Source organism: Ylistrum balloti, unplaced genomic scaffold (genome assembly GCF_031769215.1).
Source record: "Ylistrum balloti isolate Yb309-2 unplaced genomic scaffold, AGI_CSIRO_Ybal_v1 Utg370038, whole genome shotgun sequence".
In the NCBI taxonomy this organism is placed as follows: domain Eukaryota; kingdom Metazoa; phylum Mollusca; class Bivalvia; order Pectinida; family Pectinidae; genus Ylistrum; species Ylistrum balloti.
In genome coordinates, this window is record NW_026782097.1 from 2,770,834 (window position 1) to 2,792,211 (window position 21,378).

At 38.9% G+C, this 21,378-nt stretch overlaps 1 protein-coding gene across 1 annotated transcript in view; it reads right to left on the reverse strand.

Moving 5' to 3' along the window:
* LOC132548979 (probable E3 ubiquitin-protein ligase HERC1) overlaps window positions 1-21,378 on the reverse strand; it is a 68,958-nt gene that overhangs the window by 5,813 nt on the left and 41,767 nt on the right. Inside the window, exons 50-71 of the mRNA XM_060212881.1 lie at window positions 20,762-21,065; window positions 20,407-20,609; window positions 19,642-19,845; window positions 18,588-18,712; window positions 17,785-17,987; window positions 15,291-15,510; window positions 13,913-14,011; window positions 12,647-12,820; window positions 11,777-11,906; window positions 11,069-11,217; window positions 9,759-9,950; window positions 7,550-7,688; window positions 6,535-6,716; window positions 5,227-5,382; window positions 4,490-4,715; window positions 4,089-4,336; window positions 2,762-2,992; window positions 2,087-2,256; window positions 1,798-1,963; window positions 1,402-1,478; window positions 758-929; window positions 54-134 (exon numbers count right to left, since the gene is read on the reverse strand). Coding sequence (XP_060068864.1) covers window positions 54-134; window positions 758-929; window positions 1,402-1,478; window positions 1,798-1,963; window positions 2,087-2,256; window positions 2,762-2,992; window positions 4,089-4,336; window positions 4,490-4,715; window positions 5,227-5,382; window positions 6,535-6,716; window positions 7,550-7,688; window positions 9,759-9,950; window positions 11,069-11,217; window positions 11,777-11,906; window positions 12,647-12,820; window positions 13,913-14,011; window positions 15,291-15,510; window positions 17,785-17,987; window positions 18,588-18,712; window positions 19,642-19,845; window positions 20,407-20,609; window positions 20,762-21,065 — 3,851 coding nt within the window. The remainder of the gene's footprint in view (window positions 1-53; window positions 135-757; window positions 930-1,401; window positions 1,479-1,797; window positions 1,964-2,086; window positions 2,257-2,761; window positions 2,993-4,088; window positions 4,337-4,489; window positions 4,716-5,226; window positions 5,383-6,534; window positions 6,717-7,549; window positions 7,689-9,758; window positions 9,951-11,068; window positions 11,218-11,776; window positions 11,907-12,646; window positions 12,821-13,912; window positions 14,012-15,290; window positions 15,511-17,784; window positions 17,988-18,587; window positions 18,713-19,641; window positions 19,846-20,406; window positions 20,610-20,761; window positions 21,066-21,378) is intronic.

The following is a 21,378-nucleotide window of genomic DNA, read 5'->3' on the forward strand; positions in this document are numbered from 1 at the left end:
CAAAAATTACCACGAGATGACAAAAAATAGGGCAGGTAAACTGCAGTGTATACCTCATGGAAGTTAGTCTCATTGACTCCACTCTTCTGTATGTCAGAGATACCAATCAGACTCTGGATGTAAAGGTGATCTACCTGTAAATAACAAATATAAAGTTCATTAACAAGTAATCTCGTCTGACCTATAGGGTCTACATACAGAGGTGATCTACCTGTAGATACAAATATATAGTTCATTAACAAGTTATCTCGTCTGACCTATAGGGTCTACATACAGAGGTGATCTACCTGTAGATACAAATATATAGTTCATTAACAAGTTATCTCGTCTGACCTATAGGGTCTACATACAGAGGTGATCTACCTGTAAATAACAAATATAAAGTTCATTAACAAGTTATCTCGTCTGACCTATAGGGTCTACATACAGAGGTGATCTACCTGTAGATACAAATATATAGTTCATTAGCAAGTTATCTCATCTGATCTCTACAGTATACATACAGAGGTGATCTATATGTAAATACACATATAGTTTCATTAACCAATCATCACTCCTGACCTCTAGGGCCTGCAGACAGAGGTGATCTACATTTGGGTACAAATATATAGTCTTATTCAATACATCATCACACCTGGCCTCAGAGAGTGGAAGGCTGACCATCCTCCTCCACATCCTCATGTTTAAGAATAATTCCCACAAGTAATTGCCACACCTACTGTGACCTATTTCATCTGCCACACCTACTGTGACCTACCTCCTCCAAGTCCTCATGTTTGAGAGGAATGCCAACAAGTAATTTCCAGACACACGGTGCTAAGTGTAGATCAAGCGGTTTCTTTGTCCGAATGGCCACTCCAAACAGGACTCCCAGAAACTTGAACATAGTCAGGTCCTCATCAGAAGTCAATGACGGATTCAACAACAACCTTCAAGGGGAACAAATTCAAATAGAACTAGAAAATGTCTGTAAGCCACATGAATCATCTGCCACCCCCCCCCCCCCCCCATGTGAAATAATAGTGAAAGGTCCAAATGAAGTTGTTAGGTGGTATATACTGATTTGGGACGCGACGGGACGGGACGGGACGGACGGACATGGGCAACGCTATATGCCCCCGGCCATAAATGGCAGGGCATAAAAAAAATTGCTGCATCGCCAGTAAAACTAATTTTCTGACAGATGAATCATGGTATACCACCACAAATTTTCAAAACAGAGATTTTCCTCTAAATATCTTGTTCTTCGGGTTAATATGTACTGGCACTTAATCATCAATAACAAATTTTTTTGGAACAGAAGTGAAATTTTGTTGTAGTCACAGTTATCATACCAAGGAATTATTATACCAAGGCATCATATGTATCTCAGTATGCTGAGGCATTGTTTCTACAACTCACCTGTCTCGGTTGTTTCCAGAATCGTTCTGAGCATTTGGTGTTTTAATTAGCACTGGGACCACTCCCATCTCTAGCTCCTGTCAAAAAATCAGCAAAGTTTAAGTGTATTATAAACCCATAAGCTAAACTGAACCAATGTAAAGCACTATGTATCAGTACTGCCACCATTATCAGCAACTCTTGGAGAAAATCCTAACTATGAGACAGTCGCAACCTCTTCTGGCTATGAATTTCGTAAAGCATTCTTCAGGAAATCAAAAGGACCCTGTCTTGATCAGGTAAGTTTTTGTTTCAATTATGAAAAAATTAAAATGTCATGGTGTGGTCAAAGTGATCCCAATCTCATGTTTTTACATATTTAGTGTGTTTTTTCTTTCATTATTTTGATCCACTAACCTGACACATCTCCGTAATGGTGTCATCAAACACACCACCAGCGTCGTCTGCTCCTTCCCCAATCAGCTTCACCTTCCAGGCCCGTGCAGGCAGTCTCAAATCATCTGCCTTCAATTTAACCACCTGCTGGGCTATCTGAGTAAACACAGGCTTGCACTTCTTCCCCCTAAACAAAACGTAAAAACATCAGAAGCTAAATATTACATGCATCTCATTGGAAACTGTATGATGATGAATGTCAAGTATGAGAGTTGCATCTATGTGGTCCCTGCAAACACATATATATTACCTTGTAGAGAGGCGTTTGACAGTAATCTGTGGTCCATAATTTTTTCCCTGGACCATGGTCTTGCCGATTGCCCTGACAAGGGGAAGTGTGTAGACCCTCGGGGAGAGAAGTGGACGCAATCTTCCATCCACGATTCCTGCCATGCCAGCCTCGTATTGGGTAAGGGTCGACTGTAAACATTATCTTATACTTAGGATCAGGATGAAGTTAGCAATAATAAAAGTTCCTCAATAAAGGCACATCCTATATTAGCTGTACTTTGGATTAATAATAATAATAATAATAATAAATCTATTCAGGATAAAGATGTACATATTTGTATACAAAACATATGAATATATGGCACATATAACATGTTATACATAATCATGAATAAGTTGCTTGCTACATCTTTAATGTATCAACTAGTGATATTTATAAATAAAGACAAAAGTACATATATCCTAGGATTTCCCAAAAAAGCATTGAAAAGCTTATTTCCATTGGGGCCTTTAGTTTTTTTTTCAATAAAACCAATGATATAATTTATAATTTGTTTAGTTTCTCTATATGTCTTGACTAGATACTTAATACAGAAGATACAAAACCAATGCAAGGAAAATTTGCTTCAGGCATTTGATTAAACTATGAAAAAATTAATCATATGAGTATTTAGATGTATTGTAGGTTACTCACCTGGATACAAGTCAGTGGGAGTAGTCTCCAGGAAGAGTATATGAGGTCAGAGAAGTGGTGCAGAAGTTTGAAGCGTCCCTGTATATCCTCCAGGCTCACTCCTGTCAAGGCTGTATACTGAGGAGGCACACACTCTGGGATGCCCAGCTGGAGGGGAAGAGGTACTCCTGGTTTTCTTTGAGGAGGAGGCTGTGCTGTCCACGAGGCACTGTGGGTCCTACCAGCTGATATCTGAAAGTCAAGGAAATATTTCATTTCTTATCATATGATTAACAAAAGAATTTTACACTATTACTGTACAGTACATTCAATTTTTTTAAAACTCCATAAATGAAAAAGCCCTTCAGCTAAAGTATATTCCTTCAACCTTTACCTTACTAGGTAAACTGCACAGGAGTCTTCAGCAAATAGATACACTTCCAGACAGAAAAAATTCAAGATCCATAGCCACGTTAACAAACACAGGAAAAATAAATCCTAGTTCAAGTTTCTGGAATTTTACAAATTTTAATTGATTCCTCTGAAGCTTATATTAGAAAGTTTCTCTCATCCGATGCTTTTGACCCACAGTCTTTCATCTTTTGAAAGGTATTTTAAAGTACAAAATACAATTTATTGTCATAAATTCTAGTAAGATGATATCAGGTTCAAGCATCAAAATTCCGATACGAAAGTAATCCTGACAAGCCACAGACTAGACCTATAATAGGTTTGTGATGCATCAGATTCTATAAAAAACTCAACGATATCAATTTGAGCAATGCATCTACTAAATGTGACCGGACTGCTGATATTGATAAACAAGAGAAGACCAGGTAAGAGTGATTATGAAATTGTTCTAATGAGAAAGAAGTTTTGGTCAGGACAATCCTTTGACCTCTAACCATTATGTGACCTTGACTTATGAACACAAAACTGTACATAACACAATGCCTTAACACATGTACCTACCACATAAGTATGTGACTTCAATGACCTACCTTCAACTAAGATTTATAACCTCAAACCTTGATGTGACCTCTGAATTATGTGTACAGACATGGGAATTGAATATGCCATACTGCCGTGCTATTTTCTATCCTTTGCATAATTTCAGGAAATCCTACATTCAAGTGTAGAGACATTTCTGTTTGATGCTTTTGCCAGTCAGACAAGGCACCAGTTATGGCTCCTCCACAGGTGTACAGACTTACCTGTTTGACATTTTTGACAGTGAGACAGGGCACCAGTTATGGCTCCTTCACAGGTGTACAGACTTACCTGTTTGACATTTTTGACAGTGAGACAGGGCACCAGTTATGGCTCCTTCACAGGTGTACAGACTTACCTGTTTGACATTTTTGCCAGTGAGACAGGGTACTAGTTGCGGCTCCCTCACTGGTGTGTTGGTATGGCCAATCCCTAACTGGCCCTCACTGTTATTGCCCCATGCCCAGACATCCCCTGTACAGGTTAGAGCCAAAGTGTGTTCTGCCCCACACACCACATCTTCTACATAATATCCTGACAAGGCTGTCACCTCTTGAGGCTTCATGTGGCCACGCCCTCTGAACTCTGGCTGACCAATCAGGCGATCTGTCACAAATGATACAATCATGTAATCAGATTCAAAGAAAAGTTGAGAGCTTTTACACTATATCAGTCTAAAACTATTTTATGTCAGCGCAAAGAAGGACCTCCAAATCATACAACATCATGACCCTTTCACTGCAATAAAATCCAAGTTACCTTGTCCCCAGGTAAACACTCTGCCATCTTTGGAGAGAGCTACAGAGAACTGAGCTCCACAAACCACCTTTTTAATGGTCTGACCCTGGAGTGCCTCTATCTTGGTTGGGAGATGTTTACCCGTGGTGTTCCCCAGGCCCAGCTTGCCATAATCTCCATCACCAAAGGCCCAGACATTTGTCCCATCTGTAGACACGCACAGGGTGTGATTCAACCCACATGCCACCTGTACAGCACCAAAAATCCTTTTGTTAAAATATACTCCAAAGTGTAATATCAAATTTCCCTTTTATGTAAGTAATTAACACTTTCATATCAAGATAAAGGAAGAGATAACTGGACAATATTAATTAGGAAATATGAGCAAAATTTATTAATTGGCATGATAGGTAGGCGGGCTGAATCATACCAGGGTATGTTGAAACAGGTCAACTAATAGATTTTGCTGATATTTTTTGACAGATGTTGTCCAATCATTTAGAAATTTTAGTTTCCTTTTTTTTGACTAGACTCTGTTTTCCTTAGGAATCCATCTGCAGAAGACTACCAGAAACATTGAGAATATTAACCCCTACATTGGATCTCTTTTTTTAGTACTGTACTTTTATAATAAGTAAGAACAAAAAAATATCTATATCTGGTTAGTCAGTATTATTTCTACACCAAGAAAATTTGATAATATAACATTTCTGTTTTAGGAGAATAAGTAATATTTTTGAATTAATAAAGAAACTTACTTGTCCAATCTGGTAGCTGTCTAGTGCTGTGACTCTGTGTGGTATCTTCTTGTTGACGATATTACCCAATCCTAGACGCCCATACTCTCCATTACCAAAACAAAATAATTTTCCATCTGCTGACACCACAGCACTGTGCTTAAATCCACACGAAAGCTACAAAAAAGTAAGAACAACACTGTTATCTAACTTCTAGATGATGCAGCAAAAACGGCTGAAAGTATTGAGCAAGGTACTAAATTAATACAAGAATATCTCTTCTGAAATCAGTGGTATGCAATCACTGACTACTTTTGAAGATGTTGCAAAATGTTTTTACTTTAAAATTATTCTGCAGCTACAGCAAATTTGTGGGGGCGGGGGAGTAAGGAAAAAATACAGGTAAACAAGAAATTATCAGGAAAACCAATGCAAGATGCCCATTAGGCCTGTATCGTTCATCTGGTATAGCTTGCTGAAACTGATTAATTTCAACTAAAGAAAAATATTTAAAACACTTGTATCCGTTTCCCTAATTAAGACACATACTCTTCCCAAAGGGCCAAATCCAGTTATTCCTACAAAGAAAGAAGGATTTTGCTCTATCCTGACCCCTATTTTGGTCCCATCCGCCCCACTTCTCCCAACCTGGGGTCCAAAACCAACCTTACATACAAAACTAATAATCTTCACCAAACAATGCTTCAGACCAAATTTGGGTGAAATCAAAACATTCCTAAAGGGAAAGTTAGATCTTAAAGTGTTTGCTCTATTTCCCTTAATGGGCCTAACTCTCCCGCCCTGTTTCCCCTTCACCCAAGCATGCTTCCAACCAAATTTGGACAAAAACCTGCAATTCATGAAGAACACATACCTGGTAGATTTTTTAAGAAATTGATAGATTTTCCCCCATCAGGCCACGCCCCCTCTATTGTCCGTGTGGACTGAGACCTAACAACTATATAAGATTTAGTTCCCTTCACCATGCTTCAAACCAAATTTGGACAATATTCTGCAAATCCTGAAGAAAGGTGTGATTTAAAGAAATTGATAGATTTTCCCCATTGCACCTTGCTCTTCAGGCCTCAGGGAGTCAAGACCCACAATTTATACAAAATCATTTCCCCTTCCTCTAAGGATGCTTCAGAGTTTAAATCTACTCAGTCATTCATGAGTAGTAGCGATTTATAGGAAAAGTTGACAGAAGCTTGACAATGGATTGATGCCAGACGCTGCAGCATCCCTATGGCTCACTTGGTCCTTCAGGCCTGGTGACCTAATAACCATGGGAACATAACCCTCTGAAAAACTGGCAATAACATTCCTCACCTGTACAATTTCCTCCCTCTGTAGAACTTCAATCTGTCGTGGGCGGCGCTGTCTGTCACTATTGCCATGTCCCAATTTGCCATAGTCACCATCACCCCAGCTAAACACCTCTCCACTCTCAGTCAGAGCGAGGCTGTGACCATCTGACCCCACCGAGGTTGCAAGCTGTATTACCACAAACCCTGGGGAACGAATGAAATGTTTAGCACATATGTGACAATCAGCTGAAAAAAACTTTATCAGAAGAAATCATTAACTGGTAAGACTTTGTCTTCAACCTAGTACATAAAACAATACATATGGAGTTGTTTTTTTAATAACAGATTAGAAAATGCGTGACAAGAGTGAAACAAAGTAACACATAGCTTAGAATAGATGTTCTTATAACAACCCCGGTAAAGGATTTAAGTGTGACATTTGGATGACTTCATGGTCACCTTCAATAGATGCTGCAGTGGGCCAGTACTATACAGGGAAGAGCTGGAGCCACAGACTCTCGCATATCAATGACCAAATATTAAACAAATTGTAGCCCAACTGACTACAGTACATTGTTATTATCTTGTGTATTTTTTGGTCTATAACCAGTTTATTTCCTTTACCCCAGGGATTCTAAGGACACAAATAGAATCTCTAAAAAAACATTGGCCTCTAAAGTATGAATTAAGACACATTGGTCAGCCAGTATGTAACACATCTATTTGAATGCTTTCATTTTATTTCATTTTGTGAGACTTATCACACAGACAGCTTGCACAAACAACATGGAATTTTCATAAATTAATGATTCTATTCCTGTGATGAAAGTAATGTAAAAAATCATGAAAAATCACAATGACTGGAAGTAGGACCCCGTATAGTTATCAGATACAAAATACCCAGTAAGATAACCACATTAGTAATCACACTTAAAAACAGAATTTACAATTTTGCTTAACAGAGAAAAATTGCAAAAAAAATGATGAAAATATTCAGAATCAAATCTGAATGTTTGAGATATAAGATTAATACTGACCCTGTAGTGATGATATGGCTGTAAGGGAATGATGATCATCCGAGTTCCCCTGTCCCAAGCGGCCATAACTTCCCTCCCCACAGGCCAGTACTGTACCGTTATTCTGGATCACAAACGTGCAGTTCTGTCCACATATCACCTGTAAAACAGAAATCTCATCCCCATGTATATGTTATTCCACTCCTTTGACTACTGCTATCAATCTGGATACCATTTAATGCAGATATCCTAATCTTGCTATAGACTTTAATTTAGATATCTTCAGACATGTGCCTCATTAAGTCTAGTTTCAGATCTTGATTTTAATCATTAATGCAGATATCCTACATGTATGTCTGCTTCCTTGATAGTAGTTATTTTTCTATGTAAATGTTAATTGGGAGAATGTGTAAATAAGTTGCAATAGTTTGTGCCTCATTTCCTGTTCTAATGTTGACAATAACTGTTATAATCATATGTCTATTAGCTCACTATACCATAAACCAACAAATATTCATTAGCAATGATTTTTATTATACATGGGTACCAGAACAGTCAAGAGAGTATATTATCGCCATGGCAACACAATAATGATTTTCAAAGACTAAGATTCTGAAAAACATACTCAAGGGAAAAGAACTGCAGGGTGACATATTTGCAATACCTTGCGAACGTGTCGTTCAAAATCAATGAAAATTGGTGAAGCAACTCTCTACGTTACAATGCAAATGATCATGTATTGAATGTTTCTGATTGATGTTATGAATGGCATGGCTGATGGAAGTTTAGAGGGGTCAGGTCATTGCAATGATTATGCAAGGTCAAAGGCCAATATAGGTTGCCACACATTTCGGTGTCAATATTTGCCTTATAGAATGTTTTGTAAGACGTGTAAGGGAAACTGGGCAGGTTGCTGACAGACCTAGGTCTGGGCATCCACACATGTCATCACACCATCAGGACAGGTTTATTTGTCTTGGGCAATCAGCACCTAACTGTCACTGAATCTGTTCTTTATGCCACAGGTACTCATGACCTTCTTATCCATGCAAAAACTGTAAGGAAACGATTGCAAGAAGTTGGTCTGCCGGCACGTCACCTGTTTGTAGCTCTACCCCTTATCACTATTTGCTGCCAGCGTTGTATAGTTTGGGTGGTGGCACATGCCCCCAGAATATTCCCATTGAGGCTTTGGAGGCAGGTATTGTTTACTACTCTGTTTTGAGTAGATGCTCGACATCATGTATACCGACGTCATGAAGAAAGTTTTGTCGACTGCTGCGTAGTATGGACCAATAGGTTTGGGGGTGGATCAATTATGGTGTGGGGAGGAATCTCACATGGAGTAAAATCACCACTGGTTTGGGTAGCGTAATTTAACTGCTATTAGGTATAGAGATGAGATCCTCCAACCCCATATTGTCCCATTATTGCAGTAAAACCTTACATTCCAGCATGATAATGCTCGGCCCCATTTTGCAAGGATCTGTCGTGACTTTCTCACTAACAACAATATCCCCCCCACTGGACTGACCCATACAGTCTTGACCTGTCCCCTATTTAGCACTTGTGGGACCAGTTGGATAGTCAGATTCGATGACGCCAGTCTCCCCGTGTTATTCTTGCCAAACTGAGAGCACCCCTCTTGGAAGAATGGGACAACATCCCAATAAGGAGGATTAACCCACCAATGAACTCCATGCCTAGGAGAATCAGGGCTGTGGCAAGAGTAAATGGGGGACATACCCAGTATAGACTAGCCAGCTCCCACTATCAGTAATTTTCACTTTTCATGTTACAGAGGTATTTTTCAATTCCCTTCAATTACTCCTAAATCACTTACCAGATACAAATCGTTGATTTCGCAGTTTGTTATGTATGGATTAATCTTCATTCTTACTTAAAAATATTGAACATTATACTCGACGTCTTGTCTAGAATCATCTTCAAAGTTTACCCTAAATTTCTTTATCCCTTGAGTATATAATGTTTATATATATTGCTGTTCAATCTTAATTACTGCTATTTCACTGTCTTGAGATAATCTCACTCTTGGACTTTGAGTTTGAATTGGTATGTTGACCCCCAGGACTCCTCGCAGAATTGTAATTAACATCTAGTATAAGGCACGGAAGGCCAGTTTTCATCACCTGGATTGTTTCAGCAATCACATTAACACATTTGTTCATATCAGTAAATTGGCAAAATGACATATTTCTTCTGTACTTACTTTCTGAGCACATGAGAATGAGGAGACTTTTGAGGGTACAAAAGACGCCCTCCCACCCTCACATATCTGGCCGTGGCGTCCACTACCCCAAAGGAATACCTCACACTTCCCCCCTAGCTGCCAGTCCTCTGGGCGTTGTAAAGCCCACAACATGATTTGGGTGTCCATGTTTAAGTCCCAGCAGCTGTTATCCTGTGAAGTACAACAAATGTAAATTTTGTGATATTTGCTATTACTGCTAATAAGTACATGATATTGTGTTTTATTTTTTCGTTTTATTTTAATTTTGATTAAGCCCATTTTCTTACTAGTACATCTATTTATCATACTGCATAACACCAATAATTCCATCCGACAAATATAAATTTTACCTTATGACCATCTGTATCTAAGATGTTTGACACATTCTGAAACAACTCTACATATTCTTTCTTTCAGTACTTCTGAGAAAAAGCAACAACGTTTTCTTAATCTCCAAAATATTCATCTATCTGCATTATTATTTTCTAAATAGTCATAATTCAACTATCCTACACAACTAAAGTGACTATGGAGAACCTGTATGTAAAATAAGTAAGGCTTTAACAGTCATCTGGCATAAAATACAAGATTTTAAATTTTGAACTCGAGAAGAAGTCGAAAATGTGTTTTCAAGATGGTGGCCATGTTGGATTTCGGACCAACCCGAAATTAACAAACATTGGTCAGGATCATGTCACGATCATTTCAGGTAATTTTCAGCTAAATGAGACATGTAGAACTTGAGAAGAAGATGAAAATGTTTACGACAGACGACATACGACGCTGGACAAAAGGCGATCGCAATAGGTCAACAGACCCTTCGGCCAGATGACCTGAAAATCAAAGGAGACTACCACTTTAATTGAAAGTTAGAATTCAGTACACAGAACATGGGACCATGGAGAATCTTTATACACCTATGACCTAGGAATTTCATCAGAGGAATAAAATTCTAACAAAACTGAAAGTTCTTCATCCCAACATAAATACAAAATTCTACTGGCAAAGATCTTGTCACTACACCTGTTTCTCAATCAAAAGGTAATTTCTTTAATGCTAAAATAATTTATTGGATGAATACATAATTGTGACACTATTTGAGTTAGTCTGCAATAAGTCAAGATGCCAAACCATTTCTGCTGACTGTAATTTAGGGGGTGGGTAGGGTTTATCAAAGATTATTGACATAATACTTGTAAATAATGTTACTTAAAAGCTATAGCAATGAGTGGGCTTATTACAAGGCACAGACTTATTGCTTGATAAATCTGGGAAATGAGAAGCGTTACCATTGGAACAGATCCTCCATTCCTGGTGTCCTTATTCAGGATTTTGAAGGAGTCCGGGAACTGCATTCTTTGAGTTAATGCATCAGCTGACTTGATGGCAGCGGAGAAAGATAGAAGCCATTGCCATTCTGGTACCAACAGATCCTGGTCTGTAAAGATAGTATGATGAACCATATATTAAATTGCATGGAGTTTTATCACTCGGAATGGATGAATAATTATTTGCAAAAAGACATTAGACAGGGACAAAGATACAGTGTTTGAAAGTAAAAGTAGGCAAAAAGATGGAGGCTATGGGAAAACAGAACAGTCAGAATGTCTTTGAACATTCTGAATAACTCACTGCCCCATTTAGGATACATCACAGCTCTTTTGGATAACTCACAACCGCCCTTGAGGATAACACACAGCCCACCTTTTAGATAACTCACAACTCACTTTCAGGATAAATCAAAGCCCATCTTTATGATAACTGACAGCACATCTTTAGGATAACACACAGCCAATCTTTTAAATAACTCACAACTCACTTTTAGGATAACTCACAGTGAATCTTCAGGCAAAATGACACTTTCCATCTTAATTTAATATCCAAGTTGATCCTCGGGTATTTTACAGGAGTCCATGCCCAAACCCAAATTAGATTTACATCCCGACATGAGGATAATTCAGCATCTATCCTAATGTTTAATCAGGATTACCCCTTACCTTCTGTATTGTGATGAAGTAGTGTCTGGTTGTGACACAGTACATACTCCATAGACAGTCCCACCCCGAGGGTAGCCAGACACTGTAGGTAAGGGCTGTGCACCAGTTGCTGGCCAGACACAACGATTGGCTGAAACAGAGGCAAATATTTATATATGTATCTGACACTTAATTAGGTCACTTGTTGTCAAATCAGATCATTTGTCTATCTAGTCACTCGACATGCAAGATGGTATTGGATTTGAAGGTTATATGCAGCAGAATTTTGCATTTTTAACAAATTTTATTCATGAGAATGATATTTAAAACCAGTTTTTCCCCATATAATCACATTTTCATGATTAGAAATAAATTATACATAATTCTGCTTGTTTGACAATTGCAGTTGAGTGATATTTCATAAGCATTGCCTTGTTTGTTTATATTGATGACAGTTTATTGAGCAACCTCTAGTGATTGAACTTTTTTCAAGAAGATGTTTGTATATATTATATAAAAATTAGGCTTGCTGACTTAGACTAACCTGGTACAAGCTGGAAAAAACCCCTATGTACTAGATATCATGTCACCACAGCCATCAGTTATAATTTGAAAGTATTCCAATGCAAAAGTTGATGTCATAAGTTTGTTCTTGACAATTATTTGATAGTGTTATCAAGTGAAGTGACTACACTGTATTGCGGAAACTAAAAAAAGTGAGAATCATCACTCTACACGTCTAGGAAAGCAGCATGTTCCTAGTACTGCGTTGTATTCAATAGAGATCCTTGCTATGTAATTAACATATTAGTATGATAAAGGATTGTCAACAACCAGGAAGCTGTTCTTTTATTCCTTTATATGTATATTTGAGGAGTCACCAGTGATTACCTTTTCGTACAGGTACTGGTCTTGAAGCATGGTCGGCAGCTGTTGTAGAAGGCTCAGCAAACAGGGAGCCTGGTTTAATCCCACAATGCCTTGCTGCTTTAGCTTCTTTCTCGCCATGGCGATACATCGGGACTTCTGATGGAGCTCAGCATTATAGTGTAGTATAACCACATCCTGTTAATTATATAGGGTTTGTTTCGTTATATTGATATTAATTTGGTGCAATCTAATGTTATCATGTTATCACATTTTTTGTAAATTAGCATAATCATATCAGATGTCTAAACCTAGAAGTTAATTTCCTCATACGCCAAACTGATATGTATCTACATAATGGAAAAAAATGGATTAAAATCGTAACGAGAGGCAAGGTTTTTATAACATTCAGATGTTATATAATGGTGTCTGTAATATACAGAATGCCTGCATCACTTAATTTATATCATTATATACATGGTAAAATACTCTTGTCTCTCTATTATAATAGTAAGAATATTGCCCCATGACGTGATTCTCATTAGGGGAAAATACCTTTTTAACAGATCAGGTTTTTGCTATTTCCAAAAATGCATTGCATCAATGAAAGAAAAAGTTTGGTTGAAAAGACTCAAATTTTAATTTGTTTGAAAATGCTAAAATTTTAATTTGGTTGGTAACACCAAAATTTTAGCATCTAGTTGCTTTAAATCAACAGAAGGAATATTGGTTGAAAACACTAACATTTTCACAACCAGTTCTTTATTATTGGCCCCCAGGGAGATTAGATCCTTCTTATACATAGTATAATACCAAGTTCTCTTCATCAACCATATTTTATATTGAATTTGATCATAATCCTTTTGTCAGCACAAAGATTTCCAGTATTTCTGTTATATTCTGTATTAGGCTTCACCAGCCCTCTGGCTCCAGCTTGATCCATCTGGTTGTCCATCTTCTGATCCCATTCATGATGAATGCTCCACAAAATATTTTGACAATATTCTGCATCATTTTGCTGCAGGGGATGATCGAAATATTTTTCTTTTTACTTCTGCTTTCAGGATTTGTTTTGCCATCGGGAAACATCCTCTGTTTATTTACCACAAAAAAGTGTTCTACTTAACCTACAGAAATTTTACAATGAATGGTCAAGATCTTGAGGACATTGGGTATACATTTTATATAACCATAGAATAACTTCAAGGATTTATCATCAAAGAGCCAATACACAAACTATAATTTTGTAACATTTGGTTTCATTTCTTTAATCCATTTGTACTGACTGACCTTGATCCTGTTGAAACAAATGGCCAATCCATAATCGGCATACCAGCAAAGGTCATTCACCATTCCATTCTCAATGTGGGTCTGCAGTAAACAGCCATCCTGTATAAAAAGTCAGGTACACAATCTGATTTATCATCTTAATGACCACCGCTGATTTAAGATCCCAGTTTCAATGCAGGCAATTTAATGCTGTGCTATAGATATAGAATTTTGACAAAGAGCAATACCTCTGTAATTAAGGGGTTGCGGGTCATGAATTTGGTACACTGCAAATCATCTTAGTTAAATCAATGTTTACACACAGTTTTGTTATCCAAGTTTAAATGCAAAGTTACACTCCGGACAAGAAATTTTAACATAGGGCAAAAACTCTATAATTGAATGGTTGAGGGCCCTGAATTTGGTACATTGCACTTCCTCTTAGTATGACCAATGTATACACCAGATTCCGTGATCCTTGCTTAACTGTAGTCAAAGATATGCCTCGGACATGAAAGGACTGACGGAAAACAAACGGACTGATGAGGTGGCAATAATTTTTAGGAAGTATAATTAATGTACACTTTACTAAAAAAAAAATGATTAAAAAAGAATCTGTGAAAATATTAACAGCACCAATGCAAAGCCATTAAAGTATACATCAAGCAGAAAAACCATGCCTGGTTATAAACCTGCCCATGTATATCACCATTCAATAAAAATATTATGAGGCATTAATCCCATCCTGTCCTTTTAGTCAAATTCATGTATTGGCCTCTTGGACTTACTACAGTACCCATATATTGTTTTATCTCCAGCAGAAAGCATACTGGTATCAATAGTGAGTTTAACTTGTCAATGAAAAAAGGGATAGCAACCATCAGATCTGAATGTCATTCATTTGTCACCTGACTTTATTCAACCCTTCAAAAATCCAGCACAGAAAATGCCTGTAAGATATGAATACCTTTTATTCTTGTGCAAATATGTATCCTTATGGGATGAATATGCAGATATTTTTTACATTAAGATAAGATGAGGTACTGTAAAATCATTCAATTTGTTGAGTATTTTATTTTTGTTAAATTTGAGCTTACTATTAATCCACAAACTAATATGTCCATGAAATGATGACCATGAAAATTGACATGAATTATAGTACTTGTGGGATTATTGGCAAGAGTTATCGATGAAATCAACTGCCAACAAAAAGTGCACATTTTTGTAAAACCAAGAAACCAAGAAACAAAAAGATGTGATTCAACATTAAGTACAAGCTAAATATATTGAGAGTCTCTAAAGACATGATATTAGCATGGATAAGGACAGGATACCATGGATGGACATCGGTAACATTATATGCTCACTGATGAAATAATGTGTGAATGAAGATACTCACAGACAGACACCAGACGTTGACCCATCCCCTTGTACATCCAGAGGCCAGCATAAGACCATCAGGACTGAAGGTCATGGAGTTTACAGAGGTCATATGCCCCTGTAAAGTCCTTACAGGTTTAAGGGTAATCACCTCTTCCATGCATTCCATGTCTTGGTTCTGTTTAAAGATTGGAGGCAGATATATAGGATTACAGGCATAGCAATCTTTCATCTCCCACCTCAAATAGGAGAACAGTTTCTGGAAGCAATCTCATTCCCAATTCATAATTCATTCTTGTCTTCTCACTCTCACACAGTGTCTACATCCAAACTGATCCAGGAGACACTTCTCACACAAACGCTCCCCCACTTCCAACAGAAAGATTCCCTTCACACTGATCCAGGACACACTTCTCACACACAGCTCCCCCTACTTCCAACAGAAAGATTCCCTTCACACTGATCCAGGACACACTTCTCACACAAACGCTCCCCCACTTCCAACAGAAAGATTCTCTTCACACTGATCCAGGACACACTTCTCACACACAGCTCCCCCTACTTCCAACAGAAAGATTCCCTTCACACTGACCCAGGACACACTTCTCACACAAACACTCCCCCACTTCCAACAGAAAGATTCTCTTCACACTGATCCAGGACACACTTCTCACACACACACTTCCAACAGAAAGATTCCCTTCACACTGGTCCAGGACACACTTCTCACACACAGCTCCCCCTACTTCCAACAGAAAGATTCCCTTCACACTGGATACACTTCCCTCACACAAACACTCTCTACTTCCAACAGAAAGATTCACACTGGTCCAGGACACACTTCTCACACACACTACTTCCAACAGAAAGATTCCCTTCACATAGTCCAGGACACACTTCCTGATTCCCTTCCAGGACACACTTCTCACACACAGCTCCCCCTACTTCCAACAGAAAGATTCCCTTCACACTGATCCAGGACACACTTCTCACACACAGCTCCCCCTACTTCCAACAGAAAGATTCCCTTCACAGATCCAAGCTCCCCCCCTACTTCCAACAGAAAGATTCCCTTCACACTGGTCCAGGACACACTTCTCACACACAGCTCCCCCTACTTCCAACAGAAAGATTCCCTTCACACTGGTCCAGGACACACTTCTCACACACAGCTCCCCCTACTTCCAACAGAAAGATTCCCTTCACACTGATCCAGGACACACTTCTCACACAAACGCTCCCCTACTTCCAACAGAAAGATTCCCTTCACACTGACCCAGGAGACACTTCTCACACAAACGCTCCCCTACTTCCAACAGAAAGATTCCCTTCACACTGGTCCAGGACACACTTCTCACACACAGCTCCCCCTACTTCCAACAGAAAGATTCCCTTCACACTGACACATCACAGGACACACTTCAGGACACACACACAGCTCCCCCTACTTCCAACAGAAAGATTCCCTTCACACTGGTCCAGGACACACTTCTCACACACAGCTCCCCCTACTTCCAACAGAAAGATTCCCTTCACACTGGTCCAGGACACACTTTCACACACACACTTCCAACAGCTCCTTCACCTTCACACTGGTCCAGGACACACTTCTCACACACAGCTCCCCCTACTTCCAACAGAAAGATTCCCTTCACACTGATCCAGGACACACTTCTCACACACAGCTCCCCCTACTTCCAACAGAAAGATTCCCTTCACACTGATCCAGGACACACTTCTCACACACAGCTCCCCCTACTTCCAACAGAAAGATTCCCTTCACACTGGTCCAGGACACACTTCTCACACACAGCTCCCCCTACTTCCAACAGAAAGATTCCCTTCACACTGGTCCAGGACACACTTCTCACACACACAGCTCCCCCTACTTCCAACAGAAAGATTCCCTTCACACTGGTCCAGGACACACTTCTCACACACAGCTCCCCCTACTTCCAACAGAAAGATTCCCTTCACACTGATCCAGGAGACACTTCTCACACAAACGCTCCCCTACTTCCAACAGAAAGATTCCCTTCACACTGATCCAGGACACACTTCTCACACAAAGGCTCTCTTTACACTGATCCAGGACACACTTCTCACACAAACGCTCCCCCACTTCCAACAGAAAGATTCCCTTCAACACAGTGTCGCGACGGATCCAGGATTTCACACACTGTCCAATTTGTAACAGACAGTGTTCTAATGGCTGATGCGCTCACAGGCACCATCCACAAGGAAAACACTGCAACAAACCAATAACTGTATATAAATTTGTAATTGGTATTGTTCCACTGTTTACCAAATAGATTTCACAAGCAAATTAGAATACTGACCACATGAAAACAAGAATCCTCATTAAACGTAATCTGACCGTCCTCATTAAACGTAATCTGACCGTATTGTAACATACATACCCATGAACAGCAGTGCTGGTAGTGAGATCAACAATACAGATATGGGCAGAGTCACATCTGAGTGTTTCTATTTGAAAAAACCTCTTGTATTACCTTGCCAACAGCAGTTGCTTATTCTCTCCTTTGCCTTGAACACTGCACCACATGACTGAGCAGACAGGGTCAGAGTCTGGTAAGAGGTACAGTAAGCACAGTCCCTCTCGTCCTGGTCGCCACACCTTCACACAACTGTCTTTCTCAGCACATGTCAGCAGTAGGTGACCAGTAGGGTCCCAGGAAAGACCATTGATAGAGTTCTGAAAATAATTATGTCCATGCAGTCCTAATTTGTAATGTTGCACTAAATTCTTTTTCTGGAGGACATTAGTGTCTTAATAAGCTCCATCAACATCAGATGTTGTCTCAAAAGAAATGACAACTGCTATAATATCATTGTTCAGTAATAAGCCTACCCCCTTCTTTGAGTCCAAGGTAAATGCAAAGTCTTCTAAGCTTCAGGGTTTTGCATAATTTTGTTAGTAGTAGGCCTGTGTAGTGAAAGTAGGAGGCTGGCCTGCCGTGTACGTGTAGTCGTGTACGGAACATTATTACGGAACTGGATTGGTGTAGGCGGCCAAATGATCAAAGTTGCCGGTCAAATTGGCCGGCAACCGACTCTTATGGAAAACCCTGAAGCTTACAAAAACAGATGTCATTGGAGAATTCAGAAGGGGTAATTCATTATCACATAAATGAGTGAGCCCAAACATAATTTTTTATAAGATAAATGTCAGAACTGCTCAACACCAAGGTAACGATAACAAATCTGCCAGGAGTAGGGAATCCCAAGTTAATCTTTTTCAGAAGGCATATCATTCTATCTAGTGAGGTTCTGTGATGAGTTTCCATCTACCTACCTGGTGAGCCTCAGTTGTGACTGGAGTTTTGAAGTCTGAGCGGTTACCAATAGTAACCACACCATCACTGTAAGCTGCAGCAAAGTTTCTGTCCTCATCATACCATGCCAGCATAGTAACAGCCACTGAATCAAAATAATCAGAAAGGTCAGCAACATTCCACCTACATGAGTTTGAGATATTTGAATGAAACATCAAAACTATTCCATTAGAAATGAATGCATATAATAATGGTAACTATGATTGTAATTATCCTTGATGGGTTGATTTTGGAGTCAACATAAGTGTAAAAAGAACTACAATAACTCTATATTACATGCCGTATTTAACACCATTCCATTATAGTATTATATATGCACAATAATCTAACATACAATATGTCTTTCAACTACTGTATAATGTATGAAAATGCTGGAAAATGTATATTATCATCCCGGTGTTGGAAACAATGTATAAACATAGCCAAATTTAATGCTTAAGAACTTGGGACATCTTTAAAATATAAGACATCCATAAAATATTAGCCTCGCGAAGACATCTGTAAAATATTTCCCTTGCGAAGACATCTATAAAATATTAGCCTTGCGAAGACATCTATAAAATATTAGCATCGCGAAGACATCTGTAAAATATTTCCCTTGCGAAGACATCTATAAAATATTAGCCTTGCGAAGACATCTATAAAATATTAGCATCGCGAAGACATCTATAAAATAATAGCCTTGCAAAGACATCTACAAAATATTAGCCTTGCGAAGACATCTATAAAATATTAGCTTCGCGAAGACATCTATAAAATATAAGTCCCACAAAATCAAGCAATTATACAGTTCCAGGAAGCTTTAACCAATATTCATCTTATTAGAGGAGGATGAAAAAGTAACCACGTAGCAACCATTTCTTCACTCCTTACTGTTAAGGTGTCATGTATGTTAAGGATAAATTTTAGACTGGTCAGAATCAGATCTTTTTGTCAGAAGGTAAAAGTTTTCCAGAGTGACATTTCCTTAGATACGGTATACCTAATTAATTCAACAATATGTACAACTTTTACCTGAGGTGCGCCTGCAATGATCCAGTTCTTTGCGGTTGAAACTAGAGCCACCGAGAATCTCTACAGCAGCCAAGGAACCATCCAATCGCCCCACAAGAAGGATGTCGACTGTCATACCCAGACACCCACCAACCATACTCCTGTGGCTGGGCCAAGTCAGGGCAGACACCCAGTGACTGTGTACATCTAGAATACCCTTAGAGCCTATGGACAGTCAAAAGCATGTAGTGTCTGTCATAATAATTACAATGAAAAACCAATGCCAAAATAGGGAACAAGATAATATACACGTGTAATGTAAATAAAGAGAGTGCTTCTGTCAAGCAAAATATATTTCAGAAGAGCCACAATTACATTCTTCTTCAACTAGTGCCTGTTTAAACAATACAACTGCCCTTTAAAATAATTGATTCCATTATCGATGGAACTGAAGAGCACTGTTGAAGCTAATTTGAACTCTTTCTGACCTCCTCCTTGAGTCCCTAGAGGTCAGAAAGGCATCCCTTGGGGTGAGTCAAGTAAAATGTTTAAAACTGCCATGCTATACTGATAATTCTTATCAAGTTTGAATTATTTCCAATACAAAAATAAGCCGATTACACTGAAAAATGTGATTTTATCAAAAAGGATGTGATATATTATCCCTTTCCAAAGGACAAATGTGAGATCCTAGGGTCATGAAATATCGACTACAGGTACAGCATCATAATACACTTCCCACAAAAGGCCATAAAATCAATAACTGTACGTCATCTGTAGACCTACCTCCAGTGCTCCAAATATTAACAAGGTTATCCATTGAGCCAGCAAGTAAACGGCCATTAGCACTCCAGCAAACATTGTCCAGTAAATGACCATCAAGGTCTTCCCCAGAAAGATCTTCACCGCGATTAAATACACATGTCTGTTGTAGGAACTGGTGTGTTTTGTTGGGCAGGCTCCAAATACGTAATGTACCATCATAGCCACTAAATAAAGGAAAGTATAGAATATACAGGCTTCAAACACAAAGTACCTGGATATGCAATCCCATGGAAGTCAAGTTTGATATCAACGTCACTAACACAGGTAAGCTTGACGAAAACGACACAAAAATAAAAACAATTTGTGAAAATATTACCTGGTAGCTAGCATAGACTTTTTCTGGCTCCATTTACATATAGCAAGTCTATTCTGATGACCTTCAAGCTTCGACACAGGACAGTTGGGTAGGTCACCACCAAGGTCAACTTGGTTGACAGGACGTTCTGATGTGTCAGCATGCGAGGACAGAGACTGAAGGAGTTGTTTAATGGCCCATTCTTTGTGTGCAGGAGGTACCTTGGTGGAGAGCACACATCCAGCTAAGGCATTGATTAGTTGAAGGGGATGGATTCCCTCATCCTCCGGGGGTGGTGGGACTCCCCCAGGGCTGTCTGGATTGGCTGAGGACTCCACATTTACACGAGGTTGCCTTGGGTCTGAAATAAAAAAGTAACATAGATGTAAAACAGATATTGACTGATCAAATGACTGTCCTGATATCAGTATCCTAATATCAGTTAGTTTTATGTACACAGGTAAACACTTTAAGAACTGTGATTTTACAGGATTTCATTGTCCCTATCAGAATAACACAATACCATGTTGCCAAGTGTAGACAACAAAGCAAGCAACAAAGAGACTTCACATCAGCCTAAGAGAATGTGATTTATTGTGAACAACTAAAATTTTGGTTTTACAAAATCAAACTGCTGA